This window comes from Trachemys scripta, chromosome 7, assembly GCF_013100865.1.
Source record: "Trachemys scripta elegans isolate TJP31775 chromosome 7, CAS_Tse_1.0, whole genome shotgun sequence".
Classification (NCBI taxonomy): Eukaryota; Metazoa; Chordata; order Testudines; family Emydidae; genus Trachemys; species Trachemys scripta.
The window spans coordinates 114,506,874-114,527,793 of record NC_048304.1 but is presented as its reverse complement, the minus strand read 5'-3'; the positions used below and the strand labels follow the sequence as shown (position 1 = coordinate 114,527,793).

At 43.8% G+C, this 20,920-nt stretch overlaps 2 protein-coding genes across 8 annotated transcripts in view; one reads left to right on the top strand and one right to left on the bottom strand.

Moving 5' to 3' along the window:
- Positions 1–7,965: 7,965 nt before the first annotated feature.
- Positions 7,966–19,678, bottom strand: LOC117880989 (collagen alpha-1(III) chain-like). Of its 5 annotated transcripts, none has more exons than XR_004646658.1 (3): positions 18,834–19,627; positions 9,742–9,825; positions 7,966–8,008 (listed from the first exon to the last, which is right to left on the bottom strand). XR_004646658.1 is itself a non-coding variant. In XM_034777706.1 (2 exons), exons 1-2 carry the CDS (start codon positions 19,545–19,547, stop codon positions 11,113–11,115), a joined length of 861 nt encoding a protein of 286 aa, XP_034633597.1. In that variant the 5' UTR covers positions 19,548–19,628; the 3' UTR covers positions 10,476–11,112. The 5 variants fall into 5 exon arrangements, 1 of the variants encoding a protein (XP_034633597.1); XR_004646661.1 differs by lacking the exon at positions 9,742–9,825 and adding an exon at positions 18,649–18,749 and having other exon boundaries at positions 7,984–8,008; positions 18,834–18,974; XR_004646660.1 differs by lacking the exons at positions 7,966–8,008; positions 9,742–9,825 and adding exons at positions 10,476–11,259; positions 18,649–18,749 and having other exon boundaries at positions 18,834–18,974.
- The window catches only part of FAM160B1 (family with sequence similarity 160 member B1), a 104,853-nt gene continuing 102,750 nt past the window's right edge, over positions 18,818–20,920 (top strand). For all 3 annotated transcript variants that reach the window (XR_004646656.1, XR_004646657.1, XM_034777704.1), the window contains exon 1: positions 18,818–18,951. Coding sequence is in view for 1 of the 3 variants with exons in the window: in XM_034777704.1 (XP_034633595.1) it covers positions 18,907–18,951 (45 nt within the window). In the remaining 2 variants the exon portion in view is untranslated. The remainder of the gene's footprint in view (positions 18,952–20,920) is intronic.

Genomic DNA, 20,920 nt, shown 5'->3' with positions numbered 1-20,920 from the left:
GGAGCTCTCAGGGAGTTAGGGCCAATCCCATGAAGGTCTCTGAATAACAAACTGAACTGGACTCGGTATTTAGGAGCCAGCACAGACAATGGAGCACTGGGGCAATATATTGTTATACAGACAGGCTGCTGCATTTTGTATCTACAGAAGCTTTCTTCAAGCAAATAAATTACAATAATCAAGCCCACCCAGGGGTCATGAATGCACAGCTGCCTGTGGCCAGGTCTGTGTTTAATAGCACAATCTTCTGTTGCAGATAGGCACCGTGTTGCAATACATAAATGCATATCTTTGACTTGCCCGCGCACATTTGGTTAAATGCACTCACAACAATAGCACCTGCAGCCTTACTTTATGAAGATCAGAATCCCGCGTGCTAAGACCTAGACTTAAAACACCAGCTCATTTCATACAACAATTTAAAAGAGGGGAGAGATTTCTTGGTGAACCTCCCCACTTCTGACCAAACAGTAAAGTTAAGCATGCAGCTATCCCTGAAACATGGATCTCTATGCCCTCTGCTGGTGAAAATGGCTTTTGTTAACATGCCAGGAAATAACTAAGCCAAATTGCCAACTCATGCTACTTACTATTCTCAGACTGCTTGTGCCTCTAAAGTATTAGAAGTTACCCAATCATTTATCATAAACATACAATCATGCACATTAAACTTGACAACAAAGTGGATGGTAGAAGAACCAAGGATAATTCTGGCCAACAAACTGGACACAGCTGGTGGAAGCAGAGGGCAGCCAAAAATCCTGGTGCTGGCCAATGGCAGAATCAGAACCCAACACAAGTTAGCGTAGTTGCAGCATGGCTCGTACACAGGCTGGACCAGTCCCCTAGTGGCCATTCTACCAATCCAGGGTCACCAGTGTATGTTGTGATCTATCCTGCCCCCTTTGTCTGTCCACTTTGCCAAGTGAACGAGTGGGAAGAACAAAACTGGATCCACTGGGTTTTTACACCAGTCAAGAATTTCCCCATGTTGGGGGAATCCTCAGCTGCCAATTTAAAGCTGGTTTAAGATCCTGTGCGTTGCTGCAGTAGAGACCAAGGATCTGGCCTAAGTTCTATACTCCTCCTTCTGGAAGATCCTGCGGGTATTGATTCCTAGTGGTAAAGCTATGTATGAAATAGCGTCACCCAACACTTACATCATGTAACGTTATGAATAATGAACAGGTTTTTTTAAGTCTGCCAAGATTTGGCGTTTGCTAGATAATTTTACCATCATTAACTACGGACCCACTACCAAGTGGCTCCATTGTACGTATTTTAGACAGCTGGTTCAGTGTTAAGATATTTTGATGATGCCAAAATTTTAGCAAACCCAGACTATGTGAAAAAAAAAATACTGCTATGCAGCAGAACAAAGGTATTGCATTGAAAGTAGGACAAAAATGTCCTCTTAATTCTGAACAAATGTAAAAGGTACATATTTGTTGAAAATGTTCACTGGCCCATTTCTGCACTTGGACAGCCCTGGAACAGCATAAACTATTCTGCATGAGTTAAATTAGATTGACTCTATCAGGATCAAAGCTTGCTCACGATTAAACAGATTATCAGATGTTGTTTTAGGGATTAACAGATTACAGCCCTTAATCCAAAAATATAAATAATGATGAAACCCTACTACGCATTACAAAAGAAAATCCACACAGCCAGAACAGAGCTTGACATTTTTTCAGCGCTCAGGTATCTCTTCGCAAGGTCAAGACTGAGACCAAAATTTTCCTCTTCTCTAATATTCATTTGATATACTGTCCTGCTGTCCCTGCAGGTACAAAAGGAGTGTGGTCTAGGGCAGTGATTCTCAATCATGGGTACACGTACCCCTGGGGGTATGCAGAGGTCTTCCAAGGGGTACATCAACTTGTCTAGATATTTGTCTAGTTTTACAACAGGCTACATAAAAAGCACTAGTGAAGTCAGTACAAACTAAAATTTCATACTGACACTAACTTGTTTATACTGCTCTGTATACTATACACTGAAATGTAAGTACAATATTTATATTCCAATTTATTTAGTTTATAATTATATGGTAACAATGAGAAAGTCAGCAATGCTTCACTAATAGTGTGCTGTGACACTTTTGTATTTTTTAAGTCTGATTTTGTAAGCAAGTAGTTTTTAAATGAGGTGAAACTTGAGGGTACGCAAGACAAATCAGACTCCTGACGGTAGTCTGGAAAGGTTGAGTGTCACTGATCTAGGAGTCTGACTAAAGGACTCCTGAGTTTCAAACGAAGCTGACAGTGACTCCTTTTGTGGGTTTGGGGGAAACCACAACTTCATCCTTACTTAAACCACATGCAACCCATTGAAATCATTGAACGCACAGAACTTAATCCTTAACCTCTCTGCCTCAGTTTCCTCAATTTACCAAACTAACTCAAAGGAGTATTGGAAGAATTAATGGATTAACATCTATAGAGTGCTTTAATAAAAACTGCCAATATTTTTATTTGGAAGGGCAGAATATTGGAGTAAAGTTGCACCGTGGAGTTCTGGGAGCAGAATTTTTCTCAAAATATTACTTGTATTGAAGGGCCCCAATCACAGAGCACTGTGCTAATCTGTGACAATCTTTCCTTAAAACTCAATTTTAAAGTTTCTATGGTCAGAATCATACTCAACAGATCTGCTCACTACAAGTCCGTATATACAGAATATTTGCTTACTATGCTGTCCAAAAGGTTTTATTACCACTGTTGACTCCTCATAGCTCTGCAGAACAAACACAGCTCTGGAAAGTAAATGGATTCTCTTCTGGCTTGTGAAACATCAGTACAGGTATTAGCTAAGTCTGATTGCAGAATGTGTATTACTGGTGATAAATCAAAAGCCAGAGAGCGCAGTTTCACTTTCAGATCCCAGAATCAGTTTGCAGGGCTTCAGAGTAACAGCCGTGTTAGTCTGTATCCGCAAAAAGAACAGGAGTACTTGTGGCACCTTAGAGACTAACAAATTTATTAGAGCATAAGCTTTCGTGGGCTACAGCCCACTTCATTGGATGCCTAGAATGGAACATACAGAAAGAAGATATTTATACATACAGAGAACAGTTGGTATGGCTCCTTCCACCTTTTCATGTTCTCTTTATGTATAAATATCTTCTTTCTGTTCCATTCTATGCATCTGATGAAGTGGGCTGTAGTCCACGAAAGCTTATGTTCAAATAAATGTGTTAGTCTCTAAGGTGCCACAAGTACTCCTGTTCTTTTTGCAGGGCTTGCAATTAAAAAAACATCTCTCGAGTCTTTTCAATAGACAACTACACTCAGCAGGTTGGTTTTTGTTTGTTTGTCTTTTTTTTTTTAATTTTTCTTGGGATAATTTTAGAACTTGATGTCTTTTGGCCAGTCACCAATAGGATTTTCCCCCAATGTGCAATTGGGCCAGCTGTATTCTGTTTTTTTTTTTCACCTTCCTCCAGCAGGATAACCCACAGGTGGAGATAGGATGCTGGAGGGGGCGGAGTAATGCTCTAAGGGCTATAGGGAATCCTCTTGCTTAGGTTACGACTACCCAACAAGTTAGCATGTGATTCTCAGCTCACATAGACATACATCTTGGCTGAGCTAACATGCAAAAATAATAGTGTAGCCATGGTAGCTGTCCCAAGTATGTACCCACAGGGTTCAGGTGGGTTTGTAATTGGCACAGCTAGCCTATGTCACTGCTACCACGTCTACACCACTAAGTTTAGCATGCTAGCTCAGATGAGAGCTAGCACAAGTATGTCTACACAAGCTGGGAATCACAGCCCTAGCTCAAGGGTACGTGGAGCCCGAGGTACCTGGCTGGTGTGTCTTGCTCACATGCTTAGGATCCAACTGACTGCCAGAGGTGGGTTGGGAAGGAATTCCCCTCTTCGCCACCGCCAGGTCACATTGGCGGGGACCGTGGAGTTCTTCCACTTTCCTCTGCAGCATGGATCACCTGGGCATGTCTCACCTGATCAATTCCCTGCCATTGCAGGGACTTCAGGCATCGGTGGCATCTCAGTTTTGCCTGTTCTCTGCTTGTGGCACACAACTAGGGTGACCAGACAGCAAGTGTGAGAAATCAGGACAGGAGGTAGGGGGTAATAGGAGCCTATCTAAGAAAAAGACCCAAAAATCGGGACTGGCCCTATAAAATCGGGACATCTGGTCACCCTACACACAACAGTTCAGTGTCCTGAGGACTGAAATGCTTTAGTCTAATTCAAGCGACTGGGCTCAACATAGGCATAATTGGGTGAAATTTAACGTCCTGTGATTTACAGGTAAAATTACATGATCTAATTGTCCTTCTGGCCTTAAATGAAACTATGAAAGGGAGAGAGGGATTTTAGTCACAATGTAACTCTTACTTGAGGGTGAGCAGTAAAACCTGTATATGAAGTTGTAGTGTCAGATCTTCAGCTGGTATAAATCAGTGTGATTGAATTGATTTCAACAGCTCTACTGCAATTTCCTTCTTCTGGGGACCTGACCCAGGAACTTTTTTTTCTTGTTTATTCCCGTCTCCTTTTCAGTTGCTCTGTTAGATGGTTTGTTGAGGTGCTGTTTTCCCCTCTAATGTTTGTTTGAAAAATCTGCAAAATCAGCAGGAGCAAGAGATTCTTCAACGGATTGTTCCTGTTAAGAAGCGTTTCCACTAGCAGCTAAAATGCTAATGTTAATATGGGTACTAAGAAATGTGCCAGGGGTTTCCATAACTGATAATGAAACCAAGCTTGCTAGGTCCTAGTGTTTTCCTTATCATTCTTTTGTTACACATGCAAAACAGATACAATTTGCTCCAATACCCCCTTCACACTGTGCAGAAGACCAGGGGAGCACAGAAATCAATCAACCACGAATAAAACTATCGTTTTTTCTTACTTAATATATGTATATTAGGAAAGTCTAAGCAGCACATAAAACTGCTTTGACACCATAATTATGCTCATACACTTTGCAGACTATGACCCAGTGAAAGCAAGAATGCACTGAGTGCTTTACTGGCTACTTGCCATCCTCTGACTACTGTGTTTAATGGGGGCGGGGTGTGTGATGAGGAATTCATTCAGAAAGTTTAGAGTCTCCGATCATTCTGGAAGCTTAGAACCAAAATGAGGGTTAAAGTCACTATTGTTATGGCTAATTGCAATATAAAGAAAAATGTTTGCAACTTTAATCATTTGTAATTTATCTTATGCCACCCGTAGGAGATTAGCTCATCATAAATTTTTGCAGCCATAAAGCAGCTTCCAGGTATTGCATTAGAGGCAGGTGATGTTACCACTGATCTGACAATCCTCTGCCATCCGTAGCACTGTCTGTTCACCACAGCAAACCCAACATCCATCCATTCACTATCACCATTTACATAGCCACAAGTAACAATAAGTTCTAGCAACAAAGAGTCCTGTGGCACCTTATATTCGTCTATACGTCTGTTAGTCTATAAGGTGCCACAGGACTCTTTGTTGCTTTTTATAGATCCAGACTAACACGGCTACCCCTCTGATAATAAGTTCTAGGTGGACAAAGTTCAGTGTGACCTAAATCTGGAACTCTCGATCCTGGAACACAGAATGAGATTGCAAATGTTTTGCTGGCAGGTGGAAGATATCCTGGAAAACTGGGACAACTGGTGAAAGTTGACAGCATGTTTGTAGTACTGCTGTTTCAAGTTGAATTTGAAGCGGTGTCATCCTTCTCAGGCTGATAAGATTCAGATTGCAACACATTATGTGAGAAAGACCCAAAATCCCAGACACCCCCAAAAAAATTCATACAGGAACTTTAATTTCTGAGGGATCCAGTCATTTAGTAAATAACCCTTTCAATACCTTTATTCAATGAGTCTTTCTGCTAAAAATAATATTCAACAATAAAAATTAGGGGACACCAAAACTGAGTAGAATGTAGTTAACTTTGGGACTAAACTGACTGACTTCCTTTGAAATGAGAGACAGTGAGAGCTATACATGTGGTATTTCTAGGGGTGAGGGCGGGGAGAGTCTGACAATGCATCCTGGAATTTTGCACTCTGTCATAGGTGCAGTACCCAAAGTCTCTCAGTCGGCATCCAAATCATCATGAGACCAATTGACTCCAAACAAGAGCTCAGGGTATTCCGTTACCCTGATTCGAGCTGAGTAGTATCTTACATTCCTTTTGCAGTACCATTGGATAAGAGGATGGTCTGCGCCGATAAAAGCCAGAGAGCAGCCAGCCCCGGTCTGGAGAGGAGCCAGGCAGGCAGATAGATAGGTGCTAGGCATCACCCGAACCAGCTGAGCAGCATTAGGCGATTGGATCTGATTATTACCAGCTAGGGGATATTCACGAGGGCACCAGTGATTACGAGAGGGTTGGGTGAACACTCCTCAGTGACTGCACTGCCATGCAGTGTGGGACTACACAGGATTGAGAGGCCTTGTGACTGTCCCTAGATTGAAAGAAAATCCTGATTACTAGACTGCCAGAGGCTGGAGGCCCACAGCCTATGTTAGGGAGCAGGTCAATTGCTTTATTTTGTCACTCCAGGTTTTCCTATTTTATGTTTGGACAACAAACAGAACCCTGGGGTAAGAGCTAGGAACTGAGTTAAGTGTGCTGATTGTTCCCCCAGGCGGGGGCGCATGCCTACCAGGAGTAAGAATATCAAAATGTAGACTTAAGAAACATCCATTGTGGCTCTGTAGCAAAGTCTTAGATGGATAAAACTGCTAAAGGCTACAATGTGATATCCCTGATCCCATTAATATTTATCTCAGTCCTCGAATAGTTTCACTGATTTCAGTAGGGCTACTTGAAGAGAATGCAGTATTATGCAACATTTGACAGAAAATGTTAGGAAAAGATCGTCATCCAAGTACAACTAATCCAATAAAAATTATAGAAACACGCCATTCAAACTCTTGATATGGATAACAGCTGCTAAAGTTCTGTGGGGCAGGCAAGAGGATATTTTGCGATTACATTAAACAGTACATGAAAAAGACAGAGTTCTTCAATTTCTCCAGGTTGACATTAACAATCTAAATTCATGTGTTTATTGTAACTCCATCTGAGCCTTCCAACATATGAGTTATACACTCAGGGAAGGTCTACACTAGAAGCGCTACATGGGCACAGCTGCACTGGTGCATCTGTACCGCTGTAGAACGTCTGGTAAAGACGCTCTATGCTAACAGGAGAGCACTCTCCGGCTGGCATAATTACTCCACCTCCATGAGATGCTCTCCTGTTGGCATAGCACCAATGTGGATAGTGCTTAAATCGCTGTAACTTGTGTCACTCAGGGGGTGTCTTTTTCACATCTCTGAGCAGGGTGGATTTGATTTAAATCTATTTGATGTAAATCATGATTTAAATCACTAGTCAGGAAGACTCGATTTAATCATGGATTGCTACATAAAAGTGCATTCTTGTTGGTTGTTATAACCTTAATACATATTCTTCACAACTCAGAGATAGATGTAGGTTTCATTTTAGAAGGTACACACTATACATTTTTAAAGTGATTTATTTTGAAAACTTTTCAGATTAGTTTTACAGCTATATCAGAAAATGAATGATTGTTTGGTTATTTTATTTACCAAAGAAATTGAAGCAGATAGTTCCCAATGACTTCATAAATATCTCCAATTCAACAGGTTAATCATTAATATTTGGAGGATTTTCTTGCCATGTTGTATTAGGAGAACATCACCAGACAGACATTTAAATTGTTTTATTTAACTAAAACAACAACTTTATGTATTCTGGATTTTTTTCTTCAACAGCAAACATATATTTTAACAAAACAAGCATATGAATTTTTGAATTTAGTTAAACATTCAAGTTCTTTAAAATCAGGTTTGTTTTTGTTAAAATTGTTTTTAACTAAAATAGTTAAATGAAATATTAAAAAAAAAATTTAAATCGACTATGCCAGCCAGGTCAACATGAGAAACTTAAAATATTGGCTTCTGCAGCTGAGTCCTCTTCACCTTCATTTTCCGTTTGTTCATAATCTGGAAAAGAAAAAACAAGCTTTTCTGCTTTTTCAGGTCCCAAACGATTTCTCAATTTGGAATGAATTAGTCCAAAGGAAGAAAATATTCTTTCTATACCGGTAGAAGAAGCTACTGCTGTTAAAAGTGAGTTTATCACTTCAACAATCTCTGAATCCAAGTGCTTAAGTGACTTCCACCAGTTCATTGGTGTGACTTTCTTTAAAACACCATCAGCAAACATATATTTCTTGAATGGTTTTTATTCCCAAACTGTATCTCTTTTACGGCCTGCTGCCATTATAGGTTTTCCCTTCTAGTGAAAGAATGGTATAGTAGATCTCAAATCAATGAAGGCTACACTCAGAAAGACCTCAAGATTTCTAAAGACCTCAAGATTTCTAGAATATGCTGCTCAAACAGTTTCACTTTTGTTTCTACTGCCGATCCCTCCCTTCTCACATTTATCTCCAGACTTCTTCTCCTTGTCCAGATCTATTCCGCCCCCAACAATCTTCTATTCATTGAACTTTTTGAAACTTTGCACTTTTAGAGAGAGGTAAGGGATTGACTCTGTGTACATAAATTTGCAGAGGGACAATAGAGTTGAGGTCTGTTATTTTTCACCTCTATATATTTCTATTTCTCACCCCCAGAAGATTGGGTCCCTAATCCATGAACTATTGGAACTCATTTACAAAACTTTTCTTAAACATTAGATGAATATATTGTCTCATACTATAGAATTAGAATTTATAATCCCTATTCCATGATGAAGTATATTTGAGGTATAATGTATCTTAATTAAAACTATCTTTAGATAGAGCCTTTTATCAAAAAAGTCCAACTTAAATACAAAAAATCTCAATTTTTTTTTAAATCATTGATTTTTATCCACCCTGCCCCAAGCAACATAAGTTAAAATCGATTAAAGCGGTAGTGTACACCTGCTCTCAGTAATAGCAGACTGAAACCATCCACAGAAGATTTACTTCAACATTACATCATATTTTTAAAAGTTGGCCTCCTTTTTGTACCCACAATTGTATGCAGATTCAAGTGAAGTCATTTACATAGCTAACTAATGTGGGCTTCATCCGGTAGTTAGACACCTAAATAAAATCAACTACACCTGCATACAACTGGTGTGGCAAAACTGTGCCCACCATTATTTCTGCCCACCAAATTAATCTATTCAAAATCATGCCCTTTTGACTGAACCCCAAATGCATACAAAATCAATTCATGCAATAGAAAAATAAGGTCAGATATAATTTGTGGCAGTGGGAGCATGCAGATAACAGAAAAGAGTATCTTTCTATTACAAATAGATGAGAATATTGTATACACAACTGGATCTGGAACCAGGGCCCAAAAGACAATGAAGAAAAAAGACATACATGTGTTTACTTCCTTCTTGTATGTGTGTTCATTTGGCCATCGATACAAACATAAAGCTGCAACTGACCAAACTTTTAAATATTTTACTGATTTAAGTAATTTCTTGTATGCTAACAGATATAGGATTAGGAGATTTTCAATGGAATAAAAATGTGTTTGATTCAATGGCACACATTCTACATTTGGAATAGGCTTTTGTTATGCTATACAAAGCACACGGGATCTTTTATAGAGGAGAAGGCAAAAACGCCGCATTTATTGAGAATACAGCAGTTAGCATATGCTTTTCAGTCATACACATGCGCACACACACATACATACACAGAGTCCTGCCAGTTGATGTTTATAATTACCAGTCCAGAGTCTGGATCAATCTAATGGCCAGCCAGATTGGTCGCAGAGGGAAGCCGGGCTCTGTTGGTGGCTATCCGATGCTCCTGGAGTGTGGCAAGACAAATCCAAAGTCCCATGTCAAAGCTCCCTGTTCTTATAGTCTTTTTTTCTCTGTCGAAGTCTATGGATTTTGCTGTGTCAGTTTCTGAAGGTTACTTCTTAATTGGTGTAAACGTTCCAATACACCTCCGAGAGGGTCATCCTGTCCTGGTTTAGATCTAATCAATTGTCCTGTGCTTAGGGGTGCTAGCCTTCACCTCAGGGTCATCAGTCTGCCCTTCCTTCATTATGGATGCGCATTGATGGTATCCTTAAGTCTCTTCACTCCTTCCTTGACCATCTGGCTATAACAATGGCCTTCACACCTTATCTTTTCCTGATGCATATATTCCTCATTCACACAAACAGTCTTTTACAGTTAAAGGTACACAGCAGTTTTTATGTTGAGCAAGAAAAGGCATTGTAAATTAAGACTTCCTAAATCTTATAATCAAAACAATTTACATTGGGGCCCAGGCCCTCAATGTTCCTCTAATCTCCTTAACATAGACACAATACAAGATCCTGTCTCTTACTTTCTAAACCTTAAAACAAAAAAATGTATATTTAACTAGAGTGCCTAATTTGTAATACATATAGGAAACCATAGTAGAGACAGCTTGAAGTTCTCCTAAAACAAAAGGGTGACCATAATCAGTCATAAGGATTGTTCTGGTCTGTCATTCCTTTCTGCTATTCAAAAATAGTGGCTGATAGGATAAAATCAAATCATACATTAATTCTCATAGTACAATTATAAAATCCTGCTCCTACACTTTTGAGCAGAAAAAATCTGTAGGAACTTTTGCCTCTGAAAATCAGGCCTTAGTTGGAGTCCCAAGATCAGAGGCATCTCTTGACAATTTGGATTAACCTGACAAAGTCCACAAAGAGAGTCAATGCCAGTGCTGGGATTAGAACTCCAAATGATTTGCTGAAATTTACACAGCAACTCAAAAGCTTGGGTCTAGTCTTGACTCAGTCTCCGTGTTGCTGTGTAACATTTCCTTCTCATCGATTCAATTGTCTTTTTTTTTAATCTGTTGATTCCCCATAGACTCTGCAAAGCTACACTGATATTTTTTCACTGAAAGGAACTCTAATAAGATTGGAATCTTGGTGTCAGGTCAATTTACCTAACCTATTTGCCCCTTCATGGGATAAGAATCCTGTACCCGGTTATCACAAACTCTAGCTTTAATCAAGATCTAAACTAGTTGGATGACTAAGCAGAAAAAAACAAAACAAAACAGCAGACCGTAAGATCTGCTCATCAGGAAAGATCTTTATTTTCATAAGTCTAAACATGATACCCCTAAACTAAAAATTCCTTCAACCTGGGGCTCAATCCAGCCATCCGGGCCTGGGTAGGGAACTCTATCTTCCCAGAGGCATTTCACCTTTCCAGGAGCCCATTGCGAACTCCTTCCACTGAATACCTGTGAAGGAAGACAGGAAAGGGGTGGATGCTGAAGTTAACCCCTTGTAAACTGGCGAATCCACACCCTGTGACACACAGATTCTAGTTTCAGAGTAGCAGCCGTGTTAGTCTGTATCCGCAAAAAGAACAGGAGTACTTGTGGCACCTTAGAGACTAACAAATTTATTAGAGCATAATAATAATTAGAGCTTATGCTCTAATAAATTTGTTAGTCTCTAAGGTTCCACAAGTACTCCTGTTCTTTTTACAGATTCTAGTAATTTCAATTAAAGCTATTTTAGGGATCTAGCTTATTCTGCCAGCCCCACTTCCAAACAAAACCTTGATCAATCATGGACTCTATTACTGTTAATGACACTTATTTGTTCAACTGTGACTATTTCTTAAAATTTTTAATTTTATGCAAATTAAATTCCCTGCCCTTCCTGTCAACTCCAACCTCCCCTCCTTCGCCTAAGAAAAACATTCACAAAATACTCCCTGCTGAAGATAAAAAGACATTGTTTTCAATCTTACTTGTTCAACTACAGTGTTTCAGAGAAAGAAAACGCACACACTGATCTTCTAAAACACTAGGATTAAAGGGACACTGACATGCAGTTTGGTCCCCAAATTTGGGTTTTCATAGATATTTTACCAAATTTATTAAGAACAGAAATGCTTTTAGGATTTTTCAAAAATAGCAAGGAAAACAGGTTTGTTGGATTATGGGGGATGTAAACATTTCCCAAACACAACAGTAGCACCGTAATACATAAGACCCAGAAAGTGAAATGAACTAAAAGTGAAACTGACAAGAAACTTGACCAAAGTACAAAAACTAAACAAACAGCATACACAGTGAAAATCAATTTGATTTTTAAATTACTGCACGTTTAATAATCTGAGATATTAGTGACACAGATAAGGATTTAAAAAATATATATTGGGAAGGATTTTCCCTCCTGCGGTAACTCCTGAGATGAACAATGGAGAATACTCCATCACAGGCAGGATATAGGACAGTAACTGTCCTACAAAGTCCATCCACACTGCAAGCACTGGCATGGGGGACATGCTGGAGTGGGGCAGGAGGGAATGTTTCATGGGAGAAAGAGCATGGGCCACAGTGTGTAGCTTTACAGCAGAGGTGGGCAAACTATGGCCTGCGGGCCACATCCGGCCCGCGGAACCGTCCTGACCAGCCCTTGAGCTCCCAGCTGGGGAGGCTAGCCCCCGGCCCCTTCCCTGCTGTCCCCCCCGCCCCCTCCCCCGCAGCCTCAGCTCGCCGCACCGCCATCGCTCTGGCGTGCCACTCCTGCCAGGTAGCGTGGGGGCATGGCTGGCTCCGGCCAGGCAGCAGGGCTGCGAGCTCCTGCTGCTCTGAGCGACATGGTAAGGGGGCGGGGAGTTGGATAACAGTCAGGGGGTCCTGGGGGCAGTCAAGGGACGGGGAATGGGGGGGGGTTGGATAGGCATGGGAGTCCTGGGGGGCCTGCCAGGCGGGGTGGGTGGATAGGGGTTAGGGCAGTCAGGGGACAAGGAGCAGGGAGGGTTGGATAGGGGTGAGGTCTCGAGGGTGGTTAGGGTCCCGGGAGGGGGCGGCCAGGGGACAAGGAGCAGACGGGGTTGGATGGGTCAGGGATTCTGGGGGGACAGTCAGGGGACAGGGAACGGGGGAGTTGGATAGTTGTGGGAGTCCTGGGGGGCCTGCCAGACGGCAGGGGTGTGGATAGGGGTGGGGTAGTCAGGGGACAGGGAGCAGGGAGGGTTGGATAGGGGGTGGAGTCCCAGGAGGGGGAGGTTGAGGCGGGGGGGGTCCCGGGAGGGGGCGGCCAGGGGACAAGGAGCAGATGGGGTTGGATGGGTCAGGGATTCTGGGGGGGCAGTCAGGGGACGGGGAATGGGGGGGTTGGATAGTCGTGGGAGTCCCGGGGGGCCTGTCAGGGGGCAGGGAGTCCCGGGAGGGGGCGGTTAGAGGACAAGGAGCGGTGGGGTTGAATGGGTCGGCGGTTCTGAGGGGGTCAGTCAGGGGGCGGAAAGTGGGAGGGGACGGACAGGGGGCGGGGGCCAGGCTGTTTGGGGAGGCACAGCCTTCCCTACCCGGCCCTCCATACAGTTTCGCAACCCCAATGTGGCCCTCGGGTCAAAAAGTTTGCCAACCCCTGCTCTACAGGATTCTGGACATCATTGCCATCCGTAGACAGCAGAGGGCAGGCTGCTATAAATGAAGAAATCCCCATGGGGCCATTTCAACACCTAGAGCAGCTTGGAAGCAGGAGGGCACAAAGGTGGCTTAAGGGCACTTCAGCCCTCCCCAAACACAGTAAATTTTGTGGTAAACCTCTAAAAGGTACAACACACAATCCCATTCTTAATTTTATCTTCAAAATATCCCTCTAATCATTCATTGAAAGTCTGGGTGTGAATTTCGCTACCATGAACATAAGAAATTATGGTGCAGAGTGTAGAAAGTTTACAGGTATACTAATGTACTTTCATTCTGGCTTACAAAATTTTGCCAGACAAATCTTGAGCGTCTCCTGAACAAAAAGTCAAATTGAGGGATGTTCTTCCGTGATGCTGGCAAGTATATCCATTACAGACTGGAGTGGTGCCATCAAGCTTTATAGGATATGAAGCTACGTCTTCAGATATAAAAGGCTAGTGCATTACGTCACTGTCTGTTCCATTTAAATTAATTTAATCTGAACAATTTCCTGAATATTTAGGAGATAAAAACAGCTATTGTTCCAAAAACAATCTCATTCTCGATTCAAATGTTTGACTCTCAGCTACTTCTTAATCCATTTTAAAGCAGGAGGCTAAACTCTAATGCACGGCATTTCTATTACAGACCTCAGTAACTCACTACAACAATGAAGCATGTCCCACCCTGCAAAATAATTGCATGTCCCACAAAACACAGCACAGCAAAGCTCTGCTCCTACGCCTATTAAAATTGATGGAAAAGTTTCCATTGATTTCAGTGGAAACAGAACCAGTCCTAAATCAGCAGATAAAAATGGGATTATTATATGGTGTGACACTGGTTCTATGTCCATAACTGAATCATCCCCAGGAGCCCAAGGGTATAGCTTAAGCATGTCTATACTGAGTTTTTCTGCACGTTCATAGTAAAAAGCGACAAAGAGTCCTGTGGCACCTTATAGACTAACAGACGTATTGGAGCATAATACGTCTGTTAGTCTATAAGGTGCCACAGGACTCTGTCTCTTTTTACAGATNGCATTTTTGTGGACTCCTGAAATAGTTCAAACTATCAGACAAAAATATGTAGGTATCTCAGGCCTTGCACTACTGGATTTTTTTTTTCAACTAGTGCAGGTTTTTGCTGCACCAGTGCAAAGCACTATCATAGAAATAATGCAAAAAGTGACTTACCTATGACAACATGCATCCGACGAAGTGGGTATTCACCCACAATAGCTCATGCTCCAATACGTCTGTTAGTTTATAACAGGGATCGGCAACGTTTGGCATATGACTCGCCAGGGTAAGCACCCTGGCAGGCCGGGCCAGTTTATTTACCTGCTGACACGGCAGGTTCGGACGATCGCGGCCCCCACTGGCCACGGTTCGCCGTCCCAGGCCAATGGGGGCGGCGATTAGTGGCGCGGGCTTCCCACCGCCCCCACTGGCCGCGGTTCGCCGTCCTGGGCCAATGGGGGCGGTGGGAAGCCCGCGCCACTAATCGCCGCCCCCATTGGCCTGGGACGGCGAACCGTGGCCAGTGGGGGCCGCGATCGTCCGAACCTGCCGTGTCAGCAGGTAAATAAACTGGCCCGGCCTGCCAGGGTGCTTACCCTGGCGAGTCATATGCCAAACGTTGCCGATCCCTGTTATAAACTAACAGACGTATTGGAGCATGAGCTATTGTGGGTGAATACCCACTTCGTCGGATGCATGTTGTCATAGGTAAGTCACTTTTTGCATTATTTCTATGATAGTGCTTTGCACTGGTGCAGCAAAAACCTGCACTAGTTGAAAAAAAAAATCCAGTAGTGCAAGGCCTGAGATACCTACATATTTTTGTCTGATAGTTTGAACTATTTCAGGAGTCCACAAAAATGCACAGTTACAATATATAATATATGCACTATGGACCAGATTCTATAGCATCAATTGCAGTTCTGCACAGAGAGTGGCTACAGATTCAAGCCCTATGTATTGGAGATTATATTCAGTATTATTCTCGCTAACTCAATTTGTTATGTATAATAGGCTTAAGGGGATGCTTAGGGGTAATCATAAAATGGTAAGATTCTCTTTTCTTTTCTTAAAGTGAGAAATTCAGAGTTGAGCAGTCCTTGCAGGGACTCATTTTTATGACCATAAAACTAATTCTAAGCACATCTAAATGTTCTAGATTTTTTTAAAACTGTTTTATGTGCAAAGGCACTCTTAGAATAATAAGAGGTCCTCAAGCACTTGGAAAAACTCTGTTCTACTTTACCATCTGTCTTTACGTGATTTATGACTTCATAAATTATGAAGTATGCTTAGAAATACTTTCACTGTTATAAAACTGTCTCCTTGTATATCTTCAAGGTGCCTAAAATGATGAACTGTTTCTTTGTTTGTTCTGCTACCCATATTGAGTGGTAAGCCTCACCCAGAAAAAAAAATATTTTTGCACTTGTAAATATCATTTAAAACTCCCACATTCTCCTAAACACCCCAGTAAAAATATAGGAACTCAAAGAAAGTCCCCAGAAATTCACACTGGAGAAATCATGTGCCCTAGATGAGGGGTTTGCGGTATTGTAGCCCGTATTGGTCCCAGGATACTAGAGAGACAAGGTGGGTGAGGTAATATCTTTTATTGGACCACCTTCTGTTGGTAACCTGAAAAAGAGCTCTGTGTAGCTTGAAAGCATGTCTCTTTCACCATCAGAATATGGTCCAATAAAAGATATTACCCCACTCACCTTGTGTCTCTAGATCAGAGGTGTCATTCTGTGCAGGGGCCAAATCCCACATTCAATTATGATCTGTGGGCAGGGTATAAATTCAGGATTCCATACTTCCCTCTATCTACAGCAATCTCCACTGATGTCATTGAGAGGTTAGCAGAGAACCTGGCCTTTTAATAACTAAACTTTTAGGTGGTGTTTGTTCAGAACTTACACATTCAGCATCGTTCAGTGAGAAAATCTATTCTTCTGTGGGACTATCACCATATCTGCCTTTTATTTCTCTTCCTTCCCGCTCTGCTGTCTATGTTTTTCTCCCTTTTCCCTGTCTCCTTTGTTCTTCCCTTTGCATTTCCTCTTCCCTGCAGCTACTCCCATTTCCCACCTCCCAATTTGTTTCACTCCTACTACATTTCCAAGTCCATCTGCTGAAAGGATCAGCAATTAAATAGCTGATGTTGACACAGAAGTATCATCACTGGGCTTTAGGGAATTAACACTTCAGAGTTATTGTCTGAAGCTTTCTGAAGATGCAGGCAGACATCACGGCATCCGTTACATTCCATCCAATTTGGAAAGTTTTCTTCAAAACCATGAGGGCTAGAAATGTACTTCTTTTTTTAACAGGTTTCAGAGTAGCAGCCGTGTTAGTCTGTATCCACAAAAAGAACAGGAGTACTTGTGGCACCTTAGAGACTAACAATGCATCCGAAGAAGTGGGCTGTAGCCCACGAAAGCTTATGCTCTAATAAATTTGTTAGTCTCTAAGGTGCCACAAGTACTCCTGTTCTTTTTTTAAATGAAAGCTGAGACTATGTCCCACCCCTGGCCTGAATACTATATTAAATATTATTATTATTATTGTCTTTTGGAAGCACATAGGAGCCCCCGTCTGGACCAGGACCACATCATGCTAGGCTCTGTACAAACAAATAATAAAATGATGGCCCTTACCCCAAAAAGCTTACAGGTAAAACAGGTCCAAACACACTGAAAAAGGCGGTTAAAACTTTTTATCTTAATCTCACATTATGGACACTTTTCAGACATATGATCAAATGGATTAATTACCTCAATACATAAATGCAGAGATACCCTCAACTTCTTTACTATTGCTCATATACAAAACCTACATCTACTAAGAACATACTGTAAAATATGGCTACTTGCGCAACCTAGAAAAGATAAATTTAGTAATCTGAAAATAAAAGCCTCAATAAAAACAAAACATTTTTACTACGCTTTCTTTTGTTGTTGATTATGAAAAAGAACTGTCTTAGCTGTGCTCCGCGGCAGCCACTGTTCCTCAAGTACCTATGTACAATTATTCACTTGCAAAAACCAGTTTTGTTTGGTTTTAACTCTCACTTGTTATGTCACGTTAAATTTAGGCCCCAGTCACACATGCACTTAGACCCCAGTCCTTCAAACCTCACAGCAGTAAAGTTAAGCAAATGGGTAAATATCGGCAGGATCAGAGCCTTACACCAGGGCTACTCAGCTGTGTGCAGTTAAGCATGTGCATAAGAGCTTGCAGTGGCCTGATTCTGCAAGCTATTCCATCCATGAGGAGCCCCATGAAGTGACTGGAGCGCCCTGTGGGTACTTCCAAACAAAACAGTTTGCAAGATCGGAGTGACAGACCTATGGTCCCATTGTCTGACAGAGACCTGAAATCGCCATGATTTCTATACTTTGCTAATGCTTGTACTTAACATTTCCTTTTACCCAGTTCTCCATCATATGGGAATCCCAGATCTCTATAGGCAGGATGAAAGGGACTCCACCACCCTTCCTCCCAGTATGGGATCCTTGGTGTCTATGCAGCTGGGTGAGAAGATTCCTCCCCACCGCAGGCCCACCCACCTCAGAAAAAATAATGGAATCCTTAGTCCCTGTGGAGCTGGTTAGAGGAGATTTCCCCCCTTTCTCCTCCAAATATGGGATCCCTTGTCTCTATAGGCTGAATAAAAGGGATTTCCCCCCAAAATAGGGGGGTCGACAAAGAGATTCCTATGGGGCTAAACAAAGGGCTGGTGCCATTGGGGCTAGAGGTGGGGGCTCCCATGAGACTAAACAAAGGGGCTGGTGCCATTGGGGCTAGAGGTGGGGGCTCCCGTGAGACTAAACAAAGGGGCTGGTGCCATTGGGGCTAGAGGTGGGGGTTCCCGTGGGACTAAACAAAGGGGCTGGTGCCATTGGGGCTAGAGGTGGGGTTCCCGTGGGACTAAACCAAGGGGCTGGTGCCATTGGGGCTAGAGGTGGGGTTCCCGTGGGACTAAACCAAGGGGCTGGTGCCATTGGGGCTAGAGGAGGGGGCTCCCGTGGGACTAATCAAAGGGGCTGGTGCCATTGGGGCTAGAGGAGGGGGCTCCCGTGAGACTAAACCAAGGGGCTGGTGCCATTGGGGCTAGAGGAGGGGCTCCATGACGGGGCTCCCAGGCCCAGCGGCGGGGATTCCCCCCACTGACCCGCTCTGTGCTGTGGGCAGCGGCCCCTGCAGGCCGAGCGGGGAAAGGCGTCTCCTCAGCAGCCGGCGCCGCAGCGCGGGCGGGTGTCAGTGCCACGGTGTCTGTCGGGGAGGGAGAGCAAGAGGCTGCCTGGCTGCGCCCCTAGCCCGATCCCCGCGGCCAGGCCCCCCGCATGCGGCCCTCACCCTGGAGCGGAGGCGGCGGATCGAGGAGCTCTCGCGATCCTCCCGGCAGCGGCTGCTCCAGTCCAGGGACAGGATGTTCTCCAAGCTCACCTCCATCCTGCAGCATGCCGTGGAGGCGGTAAGGCCGCCGGCCGGCCCGGCCACGCCACACCGGGGATCCAGCTGGGGCCTAGTCGGGGAGCGGGGCCGCCCGGGGGAACGCGCCCGCGGATAGCCCCGTCGCTCCTGCTCCGTGCCCCCGCTTGCCCCTCCGCCTCCCCCTGGATCCCGCTGCCGGGGAGGGAGGTGACAGAGGTGGGGGCGAGATCCCCATTGTCCCCCTTCCTGTGCCTGCGGGGGGCGGCTGTTACGGCCCCTCCCCGCCACCCCCCTGCAGCCCGGGGAGCGGTCCCTGGTTGGCTGCCCCAGGGCAGGGCAGGGCAGGGCGGCGAAGCTGCCTGGGGGGCCCCGGGCGGTTGCGTGGTGACCGAGGTTATCCGCACTGGCCCCTTCGGCTTGCCCGGGGAAGGGGTGAATTGACCCTCCCCACCGCGGGGGGCCACAAGGGGCAGCTGAGGGCAGCCAGGACCCCCGAGGCCCCATGAGAGCAATCACCCCGGGGTCACTGGCATAACCCCCTTGTCCCCGGCAGCCAGCGGGGAAAGGCGAAGATCTCTCTCTCGGGCCTTTGAGACGGGCTGAGACATCCCCCACAGGCCCAGCCAGCGGTAACATCGTCGTTAATAAACCCCCCCTTAGCCCAGTCTTCGCCACCTGCTGCCCCAAAGGGCAGAGAGGTAGAGGTGCATCTTCCCCCCCACCCCCGGGTTTTAGAGCCAGCGTGGAGCAGTCACTGAGCAGTATTCACATGAATAGCTCCCCTTTGCCCCAAGGCAGAGCTGAGGATGCCTTCCGGAGTGATGGTGGTTAGTTATTGTTTCTGAGTGCCTAAAAACGTGCTGGGTGCTTTGCAGACCCAAGGAAGAATACAGTTGGGTTAGGGCAGCTGCCCAGGATTTTCTGGGTCAGTGTGGTGTAGCAGTGTCAGGCTTTCCCTACACCAGGGTCTCCCTTTGGTTCCCTGCGCAAGTTAACAGCCTCCAGAAATTCTGCTTTTTAATACATAAACTTCTTTTGTTTAAAATGTATTGACTGAAAAATCAAACTGGATTTATACCAGGCTAAGTCAATTGCATAGCCTCCACAAAGGCTGCATTTTGGGAAGTTAAGTAGCAGGGCCCATTTCTCAACCTGTTGCTTTTGCAAACCATGTAGCTATGATTTGTTTATCTAGATGGGTTTATTTTATTTTCGCTATTTGCATGTTGTATTTGTTTTTCACAAGATCCGGATTTTTAAAATAGTTTATGAATTACGTACCTTTTCTCGCTGACCTGTAAGTCTTAATTTGTCTTTTTTACTGTTATTTTTTATTTATCTCTGAAAAGTGTTTTGAGATAAGTGACTATATTGGCAACTATGAAACCTGTAAGGCCCTGATCCTGCAAACACTTATGGGCATAAGTACTTGCAAGATTGGAGCTTGAAACAATACAGCCTTAGTTTAGATGTTAAAGATTAGCAGTGAAATAATAGGAATAATCATAAAATTTATTAAAGTAACCCTTAAAATGTTCTTAGAGATGAAAATTGGTCAGCCTTAGGCCTGGTCCCCACTAAGCCCCCACTTCGGACTAAGGTACGCAAATTCAGCTACGTTAATAACATAGCTGAATTCGAAGTACCTTAGTCCGAACTTACTGCGGGTCCAGACGCAGCAGGGAGGCTCCCCCGTCGATGCCGCGTACTCCTCTTGCCGAGCTGGAGTACCGGCGTCGACGGCGAGCACTTCCAGGATTGATCTGGGATCGATTTATCGCGTCTAAACCAGACGCGATAAATCAATCCCAGAACATCGATTGCCTGCTGCCGGACCCTCCGGTAAGTGTAGACGTACCCTTTAAATTGTTAATACCTGATGGGAGATGCAAGTTCAGATGTTAATTTAAGCTGTGATCTTTAGCTTTATGCATGTGAGTAGTCACATTGATTTCAATAAGACTGGTCACGTGTAAAATTAGGCTCATGTTTGTTTTCAAGATCATCTT

Bases quoted from the DNA above. Each gene is read 5' to 3' on its own strand.
- LOC117880989 (XM_034777706.1), bottom strand. From the start codon at position 19,547: ATGTTACCGCTGGCTGGGCCTGTGGGGGATGTCTCAGCCCGTCTCAAA. The intron at 11,260-18,833 runs GTGAGGGCCGCA...CTTCCTTCACAG, and splicing joins TCCGCCGCCTCCGCTCCAGG to GTATTCAGTGGAAGGAGTTC.